This window comes from Chionomys nivalis, chromosome X, assembly GCF_950005125.1.
Source record: "Chionomys nivalis chromosome X, mChiNiv1.1, whole genome shotgun sequence".
NCBI classification, from domain to species: domain Eukaryota; kingdom Metazoa; phylum Chordata; class Mammalia; order Rodentia; family Cricetidae; genus Chionomys; species Chionomys nivalis.
In genome coordinates, this window is record NC_080112.1 from 73,776,946 (window position 1) to 73,802,237 (window position 25,292).

Below are 25,292 nucleotides of genomic sequence, written 5' to 3' on the forward strand. Positions count from 1 at the left end.
AAAAAAAAAAAAAAAAAAAAAAAAAAAACAGTAGCCTTCCTATATACAAATGATAAACAGGCTGAGAAAGAAATCAGAAAAACATCACTCTTTACAATAGCCACAAATAACATGAAATATCTTGGGGTAACTCTAACCAAACAAGTGAAAGACCTGTACGACAAGAACTTTAAGTCTTTAAAGAAAGAAATTGAAGAAGATATCAGAAAATGGAAATATCTCATATGCTCTTGGATTGGTAGGATAGTAAAAATGGCAATCTTACAAAAAAAGAAATCTGTAGATTCAAGGCAATCCCCATCAAAATCCCAACACAATTCTTCACAGAAGTCAAAAAGAACAATCCTCAACTTCATATATAGAAAACCAAAAACCCAGAATAGCCAAAACAATACTGTACAATAAAGAAACTTCCGGAGGCATCATCATCCCTGACTTCAAGCTCTACTATAGAGCTATAGTAATGAAAACAGCTTGGTTCTAGCATAAAAACAAATACGTGGATCAATGGAATCAAATCAAAGACCTTGATATTAAGCCACACATCTATGAACACTTGATGTTTGACAAAGAAGCCAAAATTGTACAATAGAAAAAAGAAAGCATCTTCAACAAATGGTGCTGGCATAACTGGATGTCAACATGTAGAAGAACGAAAATAGATTCATATCTATCCCCATGCACAAAACTCAAGTCTAAACGGATCAATGACCTCAACATAGATCCAGTTACACTGAACCTGATAGAAGAGATAGTGGGAAATAGCCTTCAATGCATGGGCAAAGGAGACCACTTCCTAAATAGAACACCAGTAGCACAGACACTGACAGCAACAATCAATAAATGGGACTTCCTGAAACTGAGAGGCTTCTGCAAGGCAAAGGATATGGTAAATAAGACAGAATGGGAAAAGATCTTCATCAACCCCACAGCTGACAAAGGACTGATGCCAAAATATATAAAGAACTCAAGAACCCGAATATCAAAATATGAAATAATCCAATTTAAACATGGGGTACAGATCAAATAGAGAATTTTCAACAGAAGAGTCTCAAATGACCGAAAGACATTTAAGTAATTACTCAACATCCTTAGTCATCAGGGAAATGCAAATCAAAATGACTCTGAGATACCATCTTATACCAGTGAGAATAGCTAAGATCAAAGACATTGATGACACCTTATGCTGGAGAGGATGTGGAACACTCCTCCACTGCTAGTAGGAGTGCAATCTTGTACAACCACTTTAAAAATCAGTATGGGGTTTCTCAAAAAACTGGGAATCAATCTACCTCAAGACCCAGCAATATCACTCTTGCACATATACCAAAAGAATGCACAATTATACCACAAAGATATTTGCTCAACTATGTTCATAGTAGCATTATTTGTAATAACCAGAACCTGGAAACAACCTAGATGTCCTTCAATCAAAGAATGGATAAAGGAAATATGGTACATTTATACAATGGAGTATTACTTAGCAACAAAAACAATGACATCTTGATATTTGCAGGCAAATAGATGGAACTAGAAAAACCATTCTAACCCAGACCCAGTATGTACTCATTCATCAGTGGATACTAGATGTAAAGCATAAGATAGCCAGACTACAATCCACAACCCCAGAGAAGCTATGTAAAGAGGAGGACCATAAGAGGGACACACAAGGAGGGCGCCAGGAAAGGGGAATAGTTAATATATCCTGAGTAAATGGGGAATGGGAGTAAAAGGGAGGGGATGGAGGATGCAAACATGAGTGCTCAAGATGGCCGATTTTGGCGGGGGGTGGGGCAATGAAAGAGATATCTGTTGACAGAGGTTTCTGTCCTGCCCGGTCCTACAGCCATTCATTCCCAAAGAAACACCCAGAGGTCTATATTAATTATAAATTAGCTCAGGCTTCTTATTAACTCTTACACCTTAAATTAAGCCATAATTCTTGTCTGTATTAGCCATGTAGCTTGTCACCTTTTATAGTGAGGCATTCTCACCTTACTTCCTCTGTATCTGGGTGACCACTGCAGACTGAGCCTTTCCTTGCCCCAGAATTCTCCCATTCTGGTTGTCCTGCCTATACTTCCTGCCTGGCTACTAGCTAATCAGTGTTTTATTAAATCAATACAAATGATAAATCTTTACAGGGTACAAGACCATTAGGGATTGGGGAGAACCAGGTGCTAGGAAAATCCCCATGAATCTACAAGGATAAACCAGCTAAGACTCCTAGCAATAGTGGAGAGGGTGTCTGAACTGACCTTCCCCTATTATATCAGTGACTACCCTAATTGTCCTCATAGAACCTACATCCACTAACTGATGGAAACAGATGCAGTGATCCACAGCCAAGCACTGGGCTGAGATCCTGGAGCTTAGATTTCCAGAGGAGGGATCATATGAGCAAAGGGGAATCAAGATCATGACTGGGAAAATCACAGAGACAGCTGACTCAAGCTAGTGGAAGCTCACAGACTCTGGACCCACAGCTGGTGATCCTGCATGGGACCGAACTAGATCCTCAAAATGTGGGTGACAGTTATGTGACTTGATTTGTTGGGGGTCCCTGGCAGTGGGACCAGAACTTATCCTGGGTGCATGAACTGACTTTTTGGAGCCTATTCCTTGTGGTGGGATACCTTGCTCAGCCTTGATACAGGGCTTGGTCCTGACTTAACTTGGTATACCAGACTTTATTGACTCCCCAAGGGAGGTCTTATCTTCTCTGAGAAGTGGATGGGGGTGGGAAAAAATGGTGGGGGGGGCAGGAGAAGGGGAGGGGGAGAACTGGGTCTAGTATGTAAAATTTTTAAATAAAAATGAGCTTTTGAGTATCTAATACAGCTTGGCCCCTTCATCTAGTCATTACTAGGTTGTCGATATAGAAATCTCTTGGGTTATGACAATGATTCCCAATATCCAGTTATATGGGCCGCTACTAATCAAGTTGAGATAAACCGTTGGGTTTAAAATCTCCTCCATATTCTGTCAACTAGTATAGTCAGGACATTGGATGCATATATATGCATGGCCTTAAGGAGAAGAGAGTGAAGGTGTCATTAATAGTGCTTGGAATATAAATGTTGTGGGCCTGGATTAAGAGTCCAGATCAGTATCAGTCATTATTTTACTCACAAATCCTGTATCTCATTTAGTGAGACTTCTAAAGACATTGCATAGATTATAAATATCAGATATCTTGAAAATAGAGTCTGATGTCTGAAAGGGACTCCGAAGTACTCTTTCTTCAGTTTGTAAATGAAGATCACAAGGCCCACAGAACAGAAGAAACTTAAGTTACTACAAATATCAGAAGGAAGAAATGGAAATCTTGGCTCTTTTCTTCTAGTTTAATGTTATATATGGGGTACTCCAACTGAAGAGAACTCCCAAGATAGGCAAAAGCATAATATAAGTCAAATACAATATAGTGAGTCCAAAGTTTGATTTACAAAGTAAGCATAGTAAGAGATCATTGACTCTTTCAAAAGATCATGTTGTTTATTGGGAGTAAGTGAAGTCAAGAAGACCAAAACTATGAACAAGGCAGAACTATTTTATAATACATTATGCTATACTTACCAAGGAAATTTCATCTCAGCAAAACAAAGGTATAGGTGTAAAAACAGGTTCATATTAGTTCATAGTCTTACAACTCCATTTTAACAAATCAAAGCTAGAACACGTCTAATTAATTTTTGTCAATCCAACTCACTGAAAAATGGTTGTGATACTGCAATTTGCAAAGTAGAAATTGCATGATCTCTTATGATTTTCTTTTTTAATTTTAATTTATTTTTTAAATGTCATTTTACATTCCATCCACAATGATCTTCTTTTAACGGCTTAAATAAGTTCATACAGTACTTTATAATGAGATTACCCAGAATTATGTTTCTTTCTGCTACAGAATGGATACCTCAGAAACAGGCCTAAGTTGAGGTTTGAATGAAGAGAATTTATTGGGGGAGTTTTGTTGAGAATATCTGCCTTGGAATAAAAGATATGCCTAGCTTGATGATGCCAGTCTTTAATCCTAGTAATCAGGAGGCTGAAAGGCAAAGACAGAAGGATCTCTGAATTTTTGTCCATCTTGGCCCCCAGGAAAACCAGGGCTACACAGAGAGACCATGTCTCAAGAAAAGAAAAAAAGAAGAGGAGACAGACAGAGGGAGACAGAGACAGAGAGAGACACACAGAGAGAGAGACAGAGAGAGAGTAAAAGAAAGAAAGAAAAAATAAAAGGGAATTGTGTTCAGGGAGAAGCGGTAACAAAGATTCACTGAGTCAAGTGAGAAGTTCTGGGGGTAGAACTGGCCCTTGAGGTGCTTTTCAAATTAACTCAAGGTTAATTAGTTACCTTTTTTGTTGTTGCAACTAAATATTTTTCACGAAGGAATTTCTGGGAGGGGAAGGTTTATTTTGGTTCCTGGTTCAGGAAATATAGCATATCATAGTGGAAAGGCATGGCAGCAAAACAGCTCCTATTTGTGCACTGGGAAATTGCTTGTTATATTTCAGGAGATAAAAAACAAACAGATAAAGGGCTATGCTGAAAGACTGATGTCCCCCTTTTCTTTTTTTCTTTTTTTTGGGGGGGGTTCTTTTTTTTCTTTTTTTCTTTTTTTTTTTTTTTTTTGGTTTTTCGAGACAGGGTTTCTCTGTGGTTTTGGAGTCTGTCCTGGAACTAGCTCTTGTAGACCAGGCTGGTCTCGAACTCACAGATATCTGCCTGCCTCTGCCTCCCAAGTGCTGGGATTAAAGGCGTGCGCCACCACCGCCTGATTCGTCCCCCTTTTCTTTATATATTCAGTCTGGAACCACATTCCTGGGGGTGGGACCTGTTCACATTCAGGGTAAGTCTCCTTCACCTCAGTTAAATCCGTTTTGGAAAAGCTCTTATAGACACTCATATCTTATTAATGTCATGCTTAGTAATCCAACCAGATTGACAATTGAAACTATCCATCACAGAAGGACATGAATCCTTGTATTCACACAGGTTGCAGTCTGCCCCTGTGGAAGAAAACAGCCTGTGAAACATTGAATACAGCCAATCTCCCAGATTCAGCCTAGGATATTTCTTAGGGAGGGAATTAGTTGCAAATCTTGTAAGGTAACATTCCAGGTGACAAAGGAATTAGCATAAAGTTCTTAATGGAAGATGTGGGTGGCACACCATAGTAGCCATCCCACTATTCTTTCTTTGTATCCCACCTCCCACAATTTACTTATACTAACATCTTCAAATAGTTTCATTCATCCCATGCCTTTCTCTGTACTATAAAGCCTCTCAAAAGAATTATGCTCTCTTTTTCTTTGATTTTTAATAAACACTTTATTAATGAATAAGGTAGGAGGAAGTGAGGAAGCTAATCAGAAGCTATAAATTTGGGATGATGATCCCTTCAGCTCTTAGCATGTCGATTTTGCAGATTTTTATACATATAATGTATGCTTTTTTATATGAAATCTGCCTATACTGCCCTCCCACTTCCCTGGAGATTGTTTAGACTCTATCTCTAGGGAACGCTTTGTGCTTAACAAGTAATTTAACTTCCAAAGACTAAGTGATATGTATTCAAAATGTTATTATCATTTTAAAAATGCAGAAATTTTTGATAGTATCAAATTTTGATAATATCCTCCAAAGCCTTTAGGATATTATGTTCAAAGAAGTGGGTCAGGCACAGAAAGACAGGGCTCATGTTTGTGCTGAGTTAAAAAAAATTGACTAAAAAGTTAGAGAGTAGGATGGTAATTGCTAGGGCTGATGGTATGTAGGAATGAGGAGATAGCGGTAAAAGGATGTGTTGGTTAGCTTTTTATTTTTTGACTTGGCATAAGCTAGAGTCTAGAAAGAGGGAATATCAGTTAGAAACAAGTTCAAAGCTGCACAAAAGGAGTACACCACTCTAATTGAAGAGTCCAAATAAGATAAACTTTATTCTTGATCAAAAGGATATGTTTGGAGGAGTCAACACAAAGATAGAACATGCACTTGGTTTTTATTCTGTTTAGTTGGTCATGACTGTGTCTTTTCCCCATTTGCTGGGGTCTGACCTCCAGGTCTTTCAAGACTGGCTACTTTTAAAAGAGTTCACAATGGAAATGAAGGCAAGGAATTGCTGTTCCAGATCATCAAGTTCCTGAAATGCAATAAGAGCCTTTGTGCAAACAAAGAATTTAGTAGGTTGTGATGGATTAAAACATTTGCGTAAAAGTCTTACAAGATGGGAGATCAAAAGAGTTGAATTCCTTATCAAAACACAAAATTTATAGTGTTTGATAGAAAATATTAATATTTAGTGTTTCTTAAAAGTCTTGAGGAATTCTGTAAGGTGATGTGAGATTCCCCTCTGTATACTGTGAATACCACTGGTTAATAAAGAAGCTGCTTTGGGCCTATGGAAGGGCAGAATATAGCCAGGCTGGAAGAGATATAGAGAGAGAGTAGGTGGAGTCAAGGAGATGCTATGTAGCTGCCAAAGGAGAAGGACACACCAGAGCTTTACTTGGTAAGCCACAGCCTTGTGACAATATGCAAGATAATATAAGTGGGTTAATTTAAGATAGAAGAGCTAGCTAGAAATATACTTGAGCCTTTGATCAAACATTGTTGTAATTAATATAGCTTCTGTGTAATTGGGTCTGAGCGGCCAGGAAATGAAAGAGCAGTCTCCAGTTACAAATGGCATGACAATGTGGGGCAACTACACCCACATAAAAACTGAGAGAGCTTGGGAAGGAATTCTAGACACAAAAGAACAGAGTTAAGCACAACTTCTTGGTAGCCGCATTTTTCAGATAGACTCTGTTTCCTGGCTGCAAGCAGAGGTGCAGCACCTTTAGGAGAAGTCTTCCTGACTCAGGGTTAGCAGCAAAAGTTGCATGGCTTCTTTAAGATCTAACATCTTGGTTCATGCTGCAAAATGAACTCTGGCTCTTTCATGAAGTCCTACACTTAAATGGGGTCTCTGAGTAGCATGTAACAAATTGCTTAATGGTGACAGACCCACTAAATCCTTAGAGCTGGGGTAGTAAGAATGTTTCACAGAGATGGTGAACATGCCTCTGCCATGTTGGACTGGGCAGAACAAACAGACAGGGCCATGGAGTTAGTCCTAGTCATGCCTGCTTAGCATTTAAAAAAACAAAAAAGAAACACTCCTGGTCAGAAAATGGTTACAGATATGCAATAAAGACAGATTCAGATAAAAAAAGACCTCTGAACGGGTCACAGTGTTGGATAAATGTACATAAATGTACATAGGATTGGGAGAGAAAAGAAAAAGAGTATAGACAGCTATAAAAATAAATAGGTTAAAAAATAAAACAAAGTCTTTAAGGAGACAGTGAACGCAATATAAAAAAGAACAGACAGTCATAGATCAAAGGAGTAAAGAAAAATAAGTCAAATAAAAGTAGAATGTACACAGAGAGTCTGGATTATGTATATTATTGTGTTTTCTTTGAATTTTTTGACTGCACAGAGAAATTTGATTCTAGGGGCTGCTAAGTTAAACCAACATAAAGGTATCTTGACTTCAAAATTTGGTTCTAAGGATATGTTGCTTTGGAAAAGTGGTTCTGCTTTTGTTTCCACAGCAGATGAGAACCTGCGGATTTGTTCCTGGCTATGTAGTTTGATGGAACAAGACCCCCCCGAAAGGTCTCTGTGAACCCTAAAAATACTTCACCCCCAAACAGCAGTTTGGAGAAAACAATGCCCAAATTTCCAAAATGACTGTTTATAAATGTTTTCATTTAAAGGGGGTTGATTATAAATGATTAATGGTCACAGTCAATTCCTAAAAAAAGGGGGGGGGGAGATATAATATATAGAGATGAATACTTTATATTGGTATGAACTTTGGTCTATTGATACAAATTTAAGGTCATTTTGTTACACTGTATATATGTGTTTCTGTTCTTGTTTAAGGTATTGTGTTTGTGCAGCCCATTTAAAAATATACCATATAGTTAATAAATACAAATTAAGGCCGGGCGGTGGTGGCGCACGCCTTTAATCCCAGCACTCGTGGGGCAGAGGCAGGCGGATCTCTGTGAGTTCGAGACCAGCCTGGTCTACAAGAGCTAGTTCCAGGATAGGCTCCAAAACCACAGAGAAATCCTGTCTTGAAAAACCAAAAAAAAAAAAAAAATACAGATTAATAGTCATCTATAATAGTCAAACTGTAGTCATTTTAGTTAAGTTTTCTAGATGTACAGAGATATATTTTAGATACGTATAGAAATATATTTCAGATGAATAGGTACTTTTCAAACCTTTCAAAGACCTACAGAACATGGCATTTAAAATGTTTTAAGTGCTTAGACTTTTCTCAGCATTGAGACATGTCTGCTTCTGGCAGCACCAATTATTTCAGAGAGGTTTATGGGCATTGAAAAAACTCGTTATGGAATTTGCCTTCAATGTGACAAGGCTAGCCGTTTGGGCAAGAAATTGCTCTTGCCTGGACTGCTTGATAGTATGCTATATGAACTGGACATACAGGACCCACAAAAAAGTAACTACTAAACATTCCTTTTTTAAAAAAGATTTATTTATTAAGCATACAATGTACTGCTGGCAAGGAAGGCACCAGATCTCATTACAGATGGTTGTGAGCCACCATGTGGTTGCTGGGAATCGAACTCGGGACCTCTGGAAGAGCAACCAGTGCTCTTACCCTCTGAGCCATCTCTCCAGCCCCACTACTAAACATTCTTAAAGACAGGATAGTCCATCAGGGTTCTTGCTTCACAGAAGAAACTACCAGACATTCTGCAGGATACAGAGGAAAGTGACTGACAAACTGCCAAGATAGGCAAAACACCTTTCAAATTTCCTGCTTCATGAAAAAGTCTGCCAGATACTATGGGCCTGTAGGCTGAAGATGGATGCCCCAATGTTACAGAAGAACTTTGGGTGACTATCCAGGCAGTGAGATATCTCTGTCGATTCTAGAGTATTGGAAGTTGCTTAAAATGTACTTCCTATTTACTTAGGTAATATTATATCCTTCTGGGGTCTTTGATGGAGTTGAAGAACAGATAGTGATATAGTTTTCCTTAGTTATGATAAAAGTTAAATTAGATATGAAATGTTACAAATACAAAGAGTAAATATTATAAGTGTAATTCTTGCTTGATAACTCTTTTGTATATGTAATTTTATTACATTAAGTTAAATATCTTTCTTTTTATTTAGACAGAAAAGGAGAGATGATGTGGGATTCCCCTCTGTATGCTGTGAATACCATTGGTTGATAAAGAAACTGCTTTGGGCCTATGGAAGGGCAGAATATAGCCAGGCTATAAGAGATATAAAAAAAGAATAGGCAGAATCAAGGAGATGCCATGTAGCTGCTGAAGGAGAAGGACATGCTAGAACTTTACTTTGTGAGCCACAGCCTCATGGCAATACACAAAATTATAGAAACGGTTAATTTAAGATATAAGAGCTAGCAAGAAATGCACCTGAGCCATTGACCAAACAGTGTTGTAATTAATATAGGATCTGTGTGATTATTTGGGTCTGAGCGAACTGTAACATGAAGGTGGGCCAGGCTTGTTTTGTTGGGGTTTCTGTCCCACCTGGCACCCCACAACTGTTTAGCCCCAAAGAAAATCACACATAGGTCTCCATAAATTATAAGCTGATTGGCCCATTAGCTCTAGCCTTTCACTGGCTAACTCTCACATCTTGATTAACCAGATAAACCTTTCCACTGCCGCAATAATCTGAATCAAACCAGATTAAACCGAATTAGAAAAAGCCCAGGTTTAATGGATAACAACTCCTGGATGGCTCCACCCCCCCAAGAGAGATGGGGAAAACAATGTGTTTGTTCTGAGTGGTTTTGAGCATCTCCGAGGAGGGGTCTTTGTTTCTCAGAGGTGGAATCTGCACCGAGGCAACTCCCAGGGGAGGGGGTTTGGGATGGAACTTCCACCCAAACATTCCAGACTCTTTAGATATATGGATGCCAGTGGCTGGGGTGAAGCCTTAACCCAAACATTCCAGACTCTTTGGGTATATAGATGCTAGGGGCTGGGGTGACACTTCCAACCAAACACCTAATGCTTGTACTAGCTTTTTGGAACTGATTCCCTTTGGATGGATAACTTGCCCAGCCTAGATATAGTAAGCGAGGGCCTTGGTCCTTCCTCAAAGCCAATATACCTTACCCTCTGTGAGAAGTGGATGGGGGGTGGGGAGCAAAGGTAGAGGGACTGGGAGGAGGGAAGGGAGTAGAAACTGGAAATGGCATGTAAAATGAAAAAGATAGTTTTTTTCTTTTTTAGGATGAAAGTCTTGGAGAGGTTAGGGATACAAGGATCATACCTAAATATAATAAAAGCAATAATAGCAAGCCAACAGCTAATATCAAATTAAATGGAGAGAAACTCCAAGCCATTCCACTAAATTCCGGAACAAGACAAGGCTGTCCACTCTCACCATATCTCTTCAACATAGTTCTTGAAGTTCTAGCAATAGCAATAAGTCAACATCAGGAGATCAAGGGGATTCGAATCGGAAAGGAAGAAGTCAAACTTTCGTTATTTGCAGATGATATGATAGCGCACATTAGTGACCCCCAAACCTCTAGCAAAGAACTTCTACAGCTGACAAATAACTTCAGTGAAGTGGCAGGCTACAAGATCAACTCAAAAAAAAAAAAATCAGTAGCCCTCCTATACACAAAGGATAGAGAAGCAGAGAGGGAATTCAGAGAAACTTCACCTTTCACGATAGCCACTAATAGCACAAAATATCTTGGGGTAACTCTAACCAAGTAAGTGAAAGATCTATTTGACAAGAACTTTAAGGCATTGAAGAAAGAAATTGAAGAGGACACTAGAAAATGGAAAGACCTCCCATGCTCTTGGATGGGTAGGATCAACATAGTAAAAATGGCAATTCTACCAAAGGCAATCTATAAATTCAATGCAATCCCCATTAAAATCCCTACAAAATTCTTCACAGACCTGAGAGAACAATAATCAACTTTATATGGAAAAACAAAAAACCCAGGATAGCCAAAAAAATCTTATACAATAAAGGAACTTCTGGAGGCATTACCATTCCTGACTTCAAACTCTATTACAGAGCTACAGTAATGAAAACAGCTTGGTACTGGCATAAAAACAGAGAAGTCAACCAATGTAATCGAATAGAAGACCCGGATATTAACCCACAAACCTATGAACACCTGATTTTTTTGACAAAGGGGCTAAAAGTATACAATGGAAGAAAGAAAGCATCTTCAACAAATGTTGCTGGCATAACTGGATGTCAACCTGTAGAAGAATGAAAATAGATCCATATCTATCACCAGGCACAAAACTCAAAGTCCAAATGGATTAAAGATCTCAATATCAATCTGAACACATTGAACCTGGTAGAAGAGAAAGTGGGAAATAGTCTACAACATATGGGCACAGGAGACCACTTCCTATGTATAACCATAACCCCTGTAGCAAAGACATTAAGGCCAACATTGAATAAATGGGACCTCCTGAAACTGAGAAGCTTCTGTAAAGCAAAGGACACTGTCATTAAGACAAAAAGCCACTGTAAACCATTTAGAGGTTTTCTTCCTCTTTGAATCTCTCTTTACTGTATATCTCTCTTTTTCTGACCACATGGGTCTTTAATTTGCTAAGGAATATGGAGAAGTTTTTTGCCACAACTTTATGGCGTTTCAAGGTCCTTGCCAGGAAGCAAGCTGCAATAGTGTGTCCATAACAGTCAAAAGCTCCTATGGTGTTTTCTTGCCAGGAAGCAAGCTGCAACAATGTATCCATAGCTCTATAGTCCTGACTGTCTCCTTGAAAGAGTCAGAGTTTTCCCTGGCAGGAACGCCCAGAAAGCTGGCATTTTAAAACAGCTCAGCTTTTTTCCTGCTACAGCTGAAAACCGAAATGCTTTACTCTAGTCTTTCCCAAGCTTTCTCAGGTTTTCTGTGGATGCAGTTATCCACGTGGGCGCCATTCTGTAACATTAGGGTCCTGTTTGTTGTTGGGGTTTTTGTCCCGCCTGGTACCTACCCCACAACTGTTTAGCCCCCCCAAAAAAATCACACATAGGTCTCCATAAATTATAAGCTGATTGGCCAATTAGCTCTAGCCTCTCACTGGCTAACTCTCACATCTTGATTAACCCATTTTTCTGATTTATGTTAGCCATGTGGCTCAGTACCTTTTTTCAGTGGGGCAGATCACATCCTTTTGCTTCCCGTGGTCTGGGCAGGAGTGGGAGGAATCAGCTTCCTCCTTCCCAGAATTCTCCTGTTCTCATTACATCATTTCTACTTTCTGTTTGGTTTTTCCGCCTATACTTCCTGCCTGACCTATCAGCGTTTTATTTAAAACATGATTGACAGATTACAGACAATTCTCAGGCACCAGTGAAGAAGAAATGAAAGAGCAGTCTCTGCTTACAGTCGGGCATTTTCTTGATTAATGGTTGATGTGGGAGGGCCCAATTCACTCTGGGCAGTGCCATCCTTGAGCAAGTGATCCCGAGTTTCATTAAAAAGCAAGTAGGGGTGGAGGTAGGGTGGCTTAGCAGTTAATAACATTTGTTGCTCTTAAAAAGAACCTAGGTTCCATTACAAGCACCCACATGGTAATTCTCAACCATCTGTAATTCCAGTTTCAGGGGTCCAGTGGCCTCTTCTGACCTCCATGGGTACCAAGCACGTACATGGCATACCTACAAACATGTAGGCAAAACACTCACACATAAAATAAAATAAAAAAAATCTTTTTTTTTAAAAAAAAAGATTTGTTTTTGTTTGTTTGTTTGTTTTAAAGAAAACTGAGCAAGCCACAAGAAGCAAGGAGCAACCCATAAGCAGTGATCTTCCATGATCTCTGCTTCTGAAGTATGACAACTTCCAGAATGAAAGGACTGGAAAAGTGCCCTGATTGTACAGGAGAGGTGAGGTAAATGAGTGAGACATGAGAGCAGCTATGCCCTTTAAAACCAGCTCTCAGTTGCTGGGTAGGTGCCCATTTGAGCGTGGAGAGGTGGTCCCAATGGTGAAGTCCCAGGAGCTGGTGCAGATGCTGGCGTTATCTGGAGGATACTCTGTACGCTGGTCTTGGCCCAGGCAGGATGAGTGAATCTGCAAAATAAGCTCGAAAATGGGTGGGGTCAAAATGAACTCTGGAGACTGTTAGTTTTCATCATATCAGATTTCTTGATAGAGCAGCAGAACTTCTCCCAGGAACCTGTGGGTGTCTGTAAGACAGCCTAGAACAGATTTACATCTTGGTGTCACAGCAAAAGGCTATGGCTGTACGCTTAAAGGCATGAACACTTTAGAAGGCAATTAGAGGAAATTTAAATTTTTGAACTTCTTTTTTTTTTTTTTTTGCTTTTTTGAGACAGGGTTTCTCTGTGGTTTTGGAGCCTGTCCTGGAACTAGCTCTTGTAGACTTGTAGACCAGGCTGGTCTCGAACTCACAGAGATCCACCTGCCTCTGCCTCCCAAGTGCTGAGATTAAAGGCGTGCGCCACCACCGCCCGGCTTGAACTTCTAAAGTTACATCTAAAACCTGTTAATTTTGGGCTATGAAGCCTTGAAAGAGGCACACTTGTCTGTACTTTTAGCAGGCAACTTAACTAATGACTAGTACCCTAGTCATCAAATGCCATCGGATAGATCTTAGAGGGATAAGTAAATGAGCAGACGTGAGACAGCTTTCCAGTTACTCAGGCAATCCCAAGTCTCTCCATGTTCTTTGGAGAACACCAGTCTTAGAAATGGCTTCCCCTTAGCTGTTATACCAGGAGCCTGACAGATTTTCCTGTGTGGGTAGGGCTCAGTCTACATGTCTTGGCAGGATGATACAATCAATTCTCCTAGTGTCCTGTGGTTCATTCCAGGCAGGGGCCAGACAGCTGATGAGGTCAAAGGCAGCTTTTGCTGTGTGGGTGGATTTGCCACATTCAAAGTAAGCCTCCAGGAGGAAGTTCTTTGGCCATGTGTCTTCTTGGAGGAGCTACAGGATTCTGTAGGAGCTGGCATGTCTCTTTATCATAAGAATCGTTTTATTAAATACCATATTCTGAGATCCGTAAAGGTGCTTGGGAATCAGTGTATCATTAGCTGTCAGGTATATCTAAATTAGACACATAAGTTAAAATTGATCATACAGTTTATTCAACCAGTTACCACATACCAATATTAGTAGAGGCAAGAAGATTAGAGGAAATATTTCAGTCTCTAGCTTTTAGTTGTTATCCTGAGACCTAGAATACAATCCTAATCTTTAGAAGGCAGAACCAAGTTTTAATATTGTAAACAATTTAATGTTTTAAATCAATATCAAGGATTTTACCCTTAAGTTACAAAATTTGGCTGTCAGCAACTTTTATACCTGTACGTGAATGTAGAGGTGCATGCAGCTTTAATATCTCAGTAAATAGTATTGCTTTAAACCTTGATTTTTTTAGGACAGGGCAGAAATTATCATACTGAAATATATTGTAAGCCAAAGTATATTGCAGATGAATGTCTCCTTGGTGGGGCGAGCATACGTGGGTCCCCTTAGTAAAGATGGTGTTGAGGTTTTTGTTCTGACCTCAATTAAAATGGGAGCTATTCACGTGTTTGTATTTTTCCAGAGCTGTTGTAATCTGGAGTTACAAGTTTTACAGATTTTAAAACAAGCACACATACACACACAGACATAAAACAAGCATAATGTGGTCACACTGTTTACACATTTTCATCCATGCATAAGGAATAAACACGACTTTTAACAGAAACAAAATGTTAATGAAAAAATCGAACAAAACTCTTCCTGGGAAACCGTGTCAGATGACCAATTTAAAAAATCCTAAAGTAAGAAAGAAACCATAAGAATGAAAGGCGTTTTTATGGAATTAAGGCAGCTCTTATCAGGTTGGGGCAGCCGCCTGCTGACTGAAGCCTGGAGAAGGCACTATGGAGGGAAACTGAGAGACAGGAACAAGCAAGAAGTGGCAGGGAAGCAGGAGCCATGTGGAGGACACACTGGTTGCATCTTAAACTGTGGGTCTCCCAGGCTGTCGGGGGGGGGGGGGGGGGGGGGAGCGAGCCTCTATGTGAATTCCAATGTGGCTGGGAAGCACAGGCAAAGTTAGAGTGAGTGTGTCCAAGAAGGGAACAATTCGGGAAGCTGAATGAGCAATTGGGTGGAAGCATGAAATATAGACAGGCCGAGAAGCAAGGAGATTGCCCACAGGCAAAAGACACGGAACAGAGAGAAAGAGTAGGGACAGTGGGAGGAGAGGGGGCAGGGATGCAGTGCTCAGGAACCTGGCCAGGGTAGCCCAGTTCCGGTTTGGACAAAGTTTGTAGGGTGTTTGGGGAGCAAGCTTGTACTGGGAAGTATCCATTCACAAACCTTTAGCCAGAGAGTGGAAGACTAAAACAGAGCATCCTCCGAAATAGCCTGGGGTCAAAACAGGAGGTTTTGGGGTACCCCAGTGCAGGACGTCTCCCATACAAGGGCCCCAAAGGGTAGAGAATGTCTCTACTCCAGAACAGGCCTGCCGCCTGGCACTGCAGTGTCTTGATAGGCAGGCTGGAAGGCGAAAGGGATCCTGGATCCCTTTAGGGGCCATCGTTTGAAATTGGGTAATTCATCGAACAAGTTTGTCCTACGGTGGGGAGTGGAGAGTGGTTTTCCTGGTTAAATCCTAGTTAATGATGGAAGCCACTGCCGCTGATGACCAATCAAATGCCGGTGATGCCGCCAATCAAAATTAATAAATCCAGGTTTATTCTGAGCAAAGCACTTCCGGGTGGCCCCAGCTGAAGTGGAGGAGACCACAAGAGGAACCCATTGAAAGACCTGGATAAATCCAGAACTCCCCAGCAGGAAGAAAATAGCCAAAAATCCAAGCAGGAAGAGGAGAATCAAAAATCTAGAATTAGCCGGTTAGTGACTGTGTTTCAGAAACTAGCTGAAGATAAAGTTAGGTTGTAATCTTGAGAATAATCTTGAGAAACAGGGAGTTTCCCCCTGGTGATTGTCATTGTGATGTGTTTTAAGAACTAGCCGATTATGACCTTGGGAGTGGTCCTGAGAGGCAGGGAGTTGCCCCCTTGTGATCTTCACTGGTATTTTCAGAATTTTCTGTGACACACTCCCTGCCAATTCCGGATCACTGGGCTGTGGTTTCTTCCCTTAAAAGTCGCTTCTCCCGGTCACTCGGGGTCGAACTCTCCCCCTGCGTGGGTTATGAGTCTCGGCCCCAGTGCACTGGTTCCCGTGTCATCTCCATCATTAAAACCTGGTGTGATTGCAGCAAGGACGGTCTCTCGTGAGTTACTTGGGGGGGGGGGGTCGTGTTATCCCGAGACTTGAGTGAGAGTCTCCCCAGCACTGGGGGTCTTTCACCATGAGGTGGGGGTTTTAATGCCCTCCGGGGATGGAGCCTCTGGGATTTCTCAGGGGTGAAATCTGTACTGAGGCAACTCCAGGGGAAGGGGGTTGGGGGTGGAGCCTCCATTCGAACATTCCAGACTCTTTGCATATGTGGATGCTTTGCATATGTGGATGCCAGGGGCTGGAGTGAAGCTTCCACCTGAACCGTAAGGAATATACTGAATGATGACACATTTGGGGGAAAAAGTGTACAACAGTACCTATTCATTGGCTTTTCTTTTAAATAATATATTTTTGTTTATAAGGAATTTAAAAGTATAGTGAAGTGGCTTGAACATCATTAAAATCAATGCAAAGAGATTACCAATGCAAAGAGTTCAGGAGAGGCCTATTTATTTGTATATTTCTTTATTTAGAGACAGTCAAGTAACTCAGGCTGACCTTGAACTCTAGAAAGTCTACATCCTCTCATCTCTATCTACCAAGTACTAGGATTACAGATGTGCATCACTATGGTTATCTAAGCATAAGAATTAAACAAGATTATACCCAGATTCCTTAACTCAGTTATTTAACACAAATTTGGCACATATGTATAGTATTACAGGTGAAATATTGTCTAGTCCAATATAAGATATGGTCCACAGTAGAAGATTATAACCAGGACTAATCTGAGGACATGATTTACAGAAGCACATTGAATTTCTCAAATTTAGTTTTAAATGCCTGCTCTTGGATTTACAGCCTGCATGACATTGTCAAGTAAATTAATCTAAGTCTTCATTTTCTTACTTGTAAATGGAGATAATAAGATAACCACGTCCGAAAGTTATTAGAAAGTCTAAGATACTTGAAAATAGAAAATCGAGTTTATTATAAGATCTCTTTTGTTTTCTCCCAACTTTACAATTAGTTGATTGCTACTTTAAATTAAGCTTCTAAGTCTGCATTTTCTTATCTGTTTTGCCACATCAAATGAGGTAAGTGTTCTGGAGCAGGGCTGTGGTGGTGCATGTCTTTAATCCCAGCACTTGGGAGGCAGAGGCAGGCGAATCTCTGAGTTCGAGGCCAGCCTGATCTACAAGAGCTAGCTCCAGGACAGGCTCTATAGCTTCAAAGAAACCCTGTCTCAAAAAGCAAAGCAAAGCAAACAAACAAACAAAAGCATTCTGAAGAGACTGCACAGCTACATGTGAAGGAGTCTTGTTAGGATGTATAATAGATCTAGCTTCTCAAAACCTTTAAGGATTGTCTTAAGTTCAGAACTTGAACCTCTATATTCGGCAGTCTGACCAATTTAGTGCCTGGACTTTAATCCACCACAGGCTAAGAAATACACAACAAAGGCTTGCAAATAAAAAAAAAAAACCAAACTACTCTTTTATTCATTGCTTTTCAAAGTGTGTTATCTCTTAAATATATCTTTGTAACAAAGAGAAAAATGTATTAAGCTGATTTAAAAACAAACAAACAAACAGCAAACCACCCAAAATGGAGTCATGTCAATTACTGCAGGGAAATCGTCCGGCTTTTAATTTATATAGTTTTCTACTTGTATCAGAAAGGGGTAAGCAAGAAAGCCAGGATGAAATTACTTAATGTTGCTGTTTCCATCTAGTATAAAGGATTTGGTGCTGAGCAAACTCATCCCTGCTCTGCAAAGATGCAGGCTGTCCACCACCACTTGAAAATTTCAAGACCTTCATTTATTTGTATCTTTTATCTACTTTGACACCCAGTAAACTGCATGGATTGTAATAGGAAAGATGCACTCAGTATTTCATTAACTGAGTGATTTTATGTGTGGGTAAAGACTGGATTTAGAGTTCAAAGACTAGAGCTCCTGTGTTAGCTCTATTCCTTTTGAATGAGTGACCTTGGACAGTTATTTGACTTTGTGAGACAGGGTTTGTGTTTTCTCCCTGCCGTGTGTGTGTGTGTGTGTGTGTGTGTGTGTATCCCAGGCTGGCCTTGAATTGGTGATTTTCCTGCCTTAACACTCTGAGTACTGGGATTATAGTTATATGTCACCATATCAGGATTTTTTCCTTGAATTGTGAAATAAGAAAATGCATATGAATGCTTTGTAAATTATAGAACAAAAAACTTAATGTGCAATTACGACTAATCATTAGTAAATTTTATCCGACCAGAACCTCAAATATAGACCTGCTAATGCTTATTGGTTAATATAAACAAGTGTACGTTTAACGTGAAAGTGAGGACAGAAGACAGATTGGCAATTGTACTATTCTAATTCATTATTCTATGGCATTGAAAATAAGGTCACAGGATTGATGAAACAATGAACAAACTCTAGGGCAGTTTTGGAGCCAGGATATCTTTGTTCATGATACAATACTGGGCTTCAGTGAATTCCCTTAGAGTATTCATTGACAAAACAGTCATTTGTTCTTGCCTACTTCACGTACGCAGATGCAGGTTTTAAACCTAGAGACCCCTTGCATTTGCATGATGTGCTAGGTGGAAAGGTGTACAAGCTTTCAAAAGTGTGTGGGATTACATTCGAGATTTTAATTTCACAATGCAATGAAATTTATTTATTTATTTATTTATTTTGCTTTTTCGAGACAGGGTTTCTCTGTGGTTTTGGAGCCTGTCCTGGAACAAGCGCTTGTAGACCAGGCTGGTCTCGAACTCACAGAGATCCGCCTGCCTCTGCCTCCCAAGTGCTGGGATTAAAGGCGTGCGCCACCACCGCCCAGCTGCAATGAAATTTATGCAGTCTACATTATATTCATAGATAGTAATGGACAGACTTGGAAGTAGGACACAGATAAGACACACAAAGAGGAAAACATGACTAATAACAACACCGGAGCAAGAAATGAGTGAATAAAATATAAAACAGACAACCAGGTCAAGGTTCATTTTCTGCCAAAGGCCTGGATAGTCCCATTATCTGTTACTCATATTTCTGTAAATTTGTGTGTGTGGGTACACTGTGGTATAGGTCATGAAAATAGAAAGGATATCACAGCTAGGGAGCAGAGGTTTTAATAAAAGGCAGGGGAGAGAATAATACATGACATGAAAGTGAAGAATGAACTACTGGGGGTGGAAGAGGAGAAATAGGGAATGAAGGAGAGGTGCGGGGGAGAAAGGTCAACCCAAATAAAGCATTATGAAAACAAAATAATGAAACCTATCGCATTGAAACAAGCAAACAAACAAATAAGCAAAACAGATCTTTGAGTTACTTGTTTAAAATAAAGATTGTTTGGTCCTATTTCATGATTACTGGGTTAGAATCTCAACGGTAAGGTATGAGACGTTGCTTACGTTATTAATTTTGAGACTAGGGCTTGCTGTGTAACCCAGGCTGGCTTTGAACTCTTGGTCCTTTTGTGTCAGCTTCCATAGTGCTGGGATTACAGATGTGTGCCTTTCTGTCCAGTCAAAACTTAGCATTTTAACGAGCTCGACAATTGTTCTGATACGCACAGATGTTTGAAAATTACTATCCTAGACATTTGTGTTCATCTCTTTTGTGAGTACCTATGCATTTTTTGAAAGGCATCTTTCCAAGTATTGTTTGGAAGAACAAAGTGACAGTGTATCGAAAATGACAACAAATTTCCATGGCAACATGTGCAGTGTAGGGCCCAACCAATACTAGTACGAAAAACTTTGCTGATCAAGCACACTTATGAAACTGCAGCTTGTAAAACTGTCTAGAAAGGCCATACATTTCAGTGGCCTACTAGGAGTTCTTCCTCCTTCCTTCCGTAACACGGATAAACTATTAGCTTGAAGACGCAACTGACTCAAGTACAATTTCTTTGCCAAGTCAGAAAGTCTGAAAGCATGGGTCTAACATGTATAACCCACCCGTACTTTCTCTTGGCTGTACCAAAGGTCTGACTGCAGGAAGTCCTAGGGATTTTCCGAGGACTCAGCAACCAAGAATTTCTGGCTAGGCCGGGTTTGCCAGGCTACGTGGAGAATCTGTCAAGCAGGAGGGACTCAAAAGAGTTAACAAACCAGCGCGCTGCAGACTGACAGAGAGACAGGCCAATAAGGTGTCTAAGCCGGCAGTACGTCCGGTGTGGGCGGGTGTGGGACAAAGTGTGCAAAAGGACCGCGGAGGCCTAAGGGTGAGAGGGCAGCCAGGTTAGAGATTGCTGGAGGCGGGGGCCCGGAGAAAGCACGTGTCCGCATCCTTTTCTTTCTGCTCTTTATCCCTTTATCCTTAGGGTTGATAGCTGCGGGGACAGCCCGGGGCCCAGTGTATGGCCACGGAGTTACAGCGTCCGGACTCCATGCCCTGTCACAACCGGCAAGTAAACTCTACTTCTACCCCAAGTCCCGATCATCTGCGAGCAGACGACCCTATCCTGGATCATGCTGAAGAAAATAATGCTGCTATGGCTAAGCTGACTCTCCTCCCTGGGCACGCCCATTCCAGCGTGCTCTCGGAGCGGGACTCTCAGGCCTGCTGTGGCATTAATCTTCACTCTGAGAACCACAGTGACAGTAGTGACAGTGGCAACTACGACGCACCTGTCGGTGACTCCCTCCTAGGGGGCTGTGAACTGTCCCGACAGATCGGGGCACAGCTTAAGCTGCTGCCTATGAATGATCAAATCCGGGAGCTGCAGACTATCATCCGGGACAAGTAAGCCCAGAGCGGAAGGGGAAAAGGGAGTGGAGGGGCTACAGGGTGAAAGTAAAAAGCCTGTGTTTGGATTTGGCAAACTGGCCTTTGAGGATTAGAGCCAGGCCTCTTTGGAGTGTGAGTAGGAGAGTCAGCTAGACACATCTATAGCCCTCTCTTAGTTCTTGTGGCTAACATTGCTTTGTGTAGAAATGAAACCTTTTAGGCAGCTTTCAGCGTCTTCCGGCCTCTTTGTCTCTCTTAAGCAGAACCAATCCTCAACTATGCCTGGCAGGTACACACCCCTATGCCATCTGCTCAGTTCCTGAACACGTGGTAAATGTATAACCCAGAAATGGTAACTGCTTGTGGTTATTATCTCCTAACAGCCCAGGCTCACAGAAATAAAGCAATTGCAAGGGAAATGATATTGTGCTTCTCTGACCCTCTGACTCATAGTTTGTGACTGCAGTGTGCCATTTTGTTTACTGTTTGGGAGTGCAGGTTTACTCGTCTCCAGAAAGTTGAACATTCCATTCTTATCAAGATTGCTTACTGAAAACTTACAGGCCTTAGTTAACTGCAAAGGCTGCCTAAGAACATGCTGGACCCTCCTAATCTCACAAATCAGTGTAGCAAGAACTTCATGTTAAATTGTTTTGGAATATGAGTTTTATCAGATGAAATACAGCTGCTATCCTTCCTTCTTTCCTTCCTTTCTTTTTCCTTTTTTTTTCTCTTTTGAGACAGCGTTTCTCTAAGTTGCTGCTCATACTCTGGCCTCAAACTCACACAAGCCAGCCTCCCAAGTGGGTGGAATGACTGGACATGAGACGATGCCTGGCTCTTATTGGCAGCTTTAAATGAGTAGCTACAGGATATAAGACCACTATTTTTCCAGCGTGCCTTGACAATTAAAAAAAAAAAAATGCCCTAATGGTCCGGTGGTGGTGGCGCACACCTTCAATCCCAGCACTGGGGAGGCAGAGGCAGGTGGATCTTTGTGAGTTCAAGGCCAGCCTGGTCTACAAGAGCTAGCCAGGACAGCCCCCAAAGCTACAGAGAAACCCTGTCTCGAAAAACGAAAAGAAAGAAAAAGAAAAAAATGCCCTAACTTAAATCAGATCTTACCAGCCTTACCATGCTCTTGTAGTAGGCTCCCGTGTTTCCTCACTGCACTGTTCCTCTCACATGCATGCACCTTTTAAACGAAGCAGCCTTGATTTGCTGACTGCCTCTCAGCAGCCTTCTTTGGATTATCTGAACCTACCAAAGGTGGGAGTATTTTGCCCCTTTCAATTCTGAGACATCCGTGTTCCTGCTTTCATTTGGAATTCCCTAATCCCTATTTAGGAATGGTCAGATCCCGTTTTTCAAGGCAACCCTCATTCTTTCTGGCTCCCTTTCCCTGACCCTTTAAAAAGGAAGACTTGTCTTCTATTTTTACATATTATTACATGTGCATGGATCTTACTTTGCGTATTAGGCTTTATTATGCTTTATGACAGAAATCTTTTTACATTTTTGAATTACAGCCATTCCTTGCCAGGAAGAGATGCTCAATCATTAAAAAGTGTTTCTACCTTTTGTAGAGCTAGAGTTTTACTATAAAGTTTTACTATATAGCTATTTGATTCTTCTGCTTTGGCTTCCCGGATGCTTGAGTTATGGGAGCGTACTACTATGCCCGGACCTAGCTCATAAAATTTTATTTATGAAGCTGTACTATTTGTTTATAAAGAATCAGTGTTGAAAACTGTGATCATGTGATCTAATGGCATAGAGGTTTTGAAAAAGATAGGGCATAGGCTTGGTAGTTGTTGGAACAACTTAAGTAAAACATCTATGAAATAAAGACAATTTGATGATTTTTTTTTTCTGTAGCTTTAGAGTCTGTCCTGGAGCTAGTTCTTTTAGACCAGCCTGGCTTTGAACTCACAGAGATCCACCTGCCTCTGTCTCCCAAGTGCTGGGGTTAAAGGCGTGCGCCACCACGGCCCAGGAATTTTATGATTCTTAGAGTTAACTAATTTTGGTTCTTGGACCCTATTGTATTTATCTGTAGATGAGTTCCAGGGCTCAGGAAATTTTTGGTTATTTTATTTTTCCATTGTCATGATAGTTTTAAAAATAAAATCTTGAAGGACTGGAATTTAGCTCAGTGGTGGAACTTTCACATTGTAGACACAAGACCTTGATTCCAGGCACTGCAAATAAGAACATCTTTATTGCAATACAATTCATATACAATACAATTTAAGCATTTTAAAGTTTACACTTAGTAGTTTTATGTATGTTCATGGTTGTTTATCATCACCTACCACAGTCATGGCCTTACAGGTCAGTCCCCATTTCTCTAATATTCCCTCAATCCCTAAGCAATAATTAGTTTACTTTATATTTTCTTTGGTTTGCCTATTCTGGACATTTTATCTTTCTTCATGTGTGTGGTATATGTGTGTGTTCCTGTTTGTGTGGGTACAGGTGTGCATGCATAACTTATGTGTGTGGAGTGCAGAGAGAGGTTGACATCTAGACCTTTCCACTATCACCACACATCTTATTTTTGTGTCAGTTTATTTTATTTTTAAAAAAAGAAAACTATCTCTTTTCATTGCACATACCAATACCAGTTCCCACTCCCTCCTTTCCTCCCATCCCCTCTACCTCCCCCCCCCACCCTCTATCCACTCCTCAGTGGCACATTCCTGTGGGGAAGGTCCAAGGCCCTCCCTACTATATTTAGGCTGAGTAGGCAGATTGATGAATTTCATAAATGTCACCATAGAGCCTTCATCTAGCAACTGATGGAAACAGCGACAGAGACCCGCAGTGGAGCACTGGGCTGAGCTCCCAAAGTCCAGGTGAAGAGTGGGAGGAGTGAGAATATGAGCAAAGGGGTCAAGACATACCTTATTTTTTGAGACAGGGTCCATTACTGAACCTGGAGCTTGCTAATTCAGCAAGACTAGTTGACCAGCAAGCTCCAAGGATCCTTCCATCTCTGTTTTTCCCGTGTTAGGATTAAAGGTGGGCACCAACCCATCCTTTTACATGGATGCTGTGGGTTCTGAATTCAGTTCCTTATGCTGGCGTGCAAACACTTTACTGACTAAGTCATTTCCCTAGCCCTTATATTTATTTAACGAATATAAAACATAAAAATTTCAATATCAATAGACTATTACATAATGGTTAAATCAGGTTAAATCTGTTTCTTCCTCCAAGCACTTACCAGTTCTTTATGGTAAAAGCTTCCTAAATCTTTTAACCTCACTTTTTGAAATGTGCGGGACATTTCTTATTATCGGTAGTCAACCTACTGTGTAATAGTACAGCAAAGCTTCCTAACTATCTCGAACTCAGTACTCATTGATGAACCTTTCTACCTCCTTCTCTTCCTCCTTTCTCCCCCAGCCTGTGGTGAAATTCATTTCACTGTCAAATTCTTTGAGCTCAAGTCTTCAAGACTCTATATATGAGTGAGATCGTGGGGTTCTTGCTATTTTGGATAGATCAAATGAAAGGAGTCATATATGATGCTTATGTGGCTAGTTTCTTTTAGTTTAAAGTTTTCGGGGTTCATTCCTTTTTGTGGCTGAATTGTATAGATATACATTGTATAGATATACTGCAGTTTGGTTATGCATCCAACGGGTAGCAGACATTTGGGTAGCTTTCTGCTCTCCCGTTATGATGAATAAGGCTGCTGTGACCATTTGCTTATATGCCTTGTGCAGGGGTGGGAAGCTTCAGTTTTCATGACATTTCATAAAGGATCAGGATGTAAAGGTTAAAAACCATTAATACAGAGCTTGGAGAGAGTATGACATTCAGCATTTATATATGATAATATCTATATGTCTCGATTATATTTTATTATTTAGAAAAGCTTGGGTTATATAGCAACCTTGGAGTAAGTGGAATCCTTTGTATTTTCCCCTGATTTTGAAAGAGGAGATGGTAGAATCCTGTAAAGGGATCTTAGGCAAGATGTTTTGGCTTTATCATTTCTAAAATGAAGATGTTGGTACAGTCTCATGGAACTCCTGAGAGGCTAAAACAAGATACTGTCCACGAGCAGTGTTACAAACTGTGAATCACTGTGTGTATTTACAGCATTTAAATTCTTCAAGTTGGAAATTATGCATGCTTTTTACTGACATAGTAGAAGGGATTTGCTTGTACAGAGAATTCAAATTCTTTATTTGCAAATCAATACCAAAGCTAGCTCTTGTGGCTCTTGCTGCTAATCCCAGCATTCAGGAGGCCGAATGAAAAA

At 40.5% G+C, this 25,292-nt stretch overlaps 1 protein-coding gene across 3 annotated transcripts in view; it reads left to right on the top strand.

The window, feature by feature from the left end:
* The first annotated feature begins 20,486 nt into the window (after positions 1–20,486).
* The window catches only part of Uprt (uracil phosphoribosyltransferase homolog), a 40,086-nt gene continuing 35,280 nt past the window's right edge, over positions 20,487–25,292 (top strand). Inside the window, exons 1-2 of one of the 3 annotated variants that reach the window (XM_057759915.1) lie at positions 20,487–20,510; positions 20,610–21,031. In XM_057759915.1, the coding sequence (XP_057615898.1) occupies positions 20,646–21,031 (386 nt within the window). In that variant the 5' untranslated portion in view covers positions 20,487–20,510; positions 20,610–20,645. Of the gene's footprint in view, positions 21,032–25,292 lie in introns of all 3 variants that reach the window. The other 2 variants (XM_057759916.1, XM_057759914.1) reach the window with 2 other exon arrangements.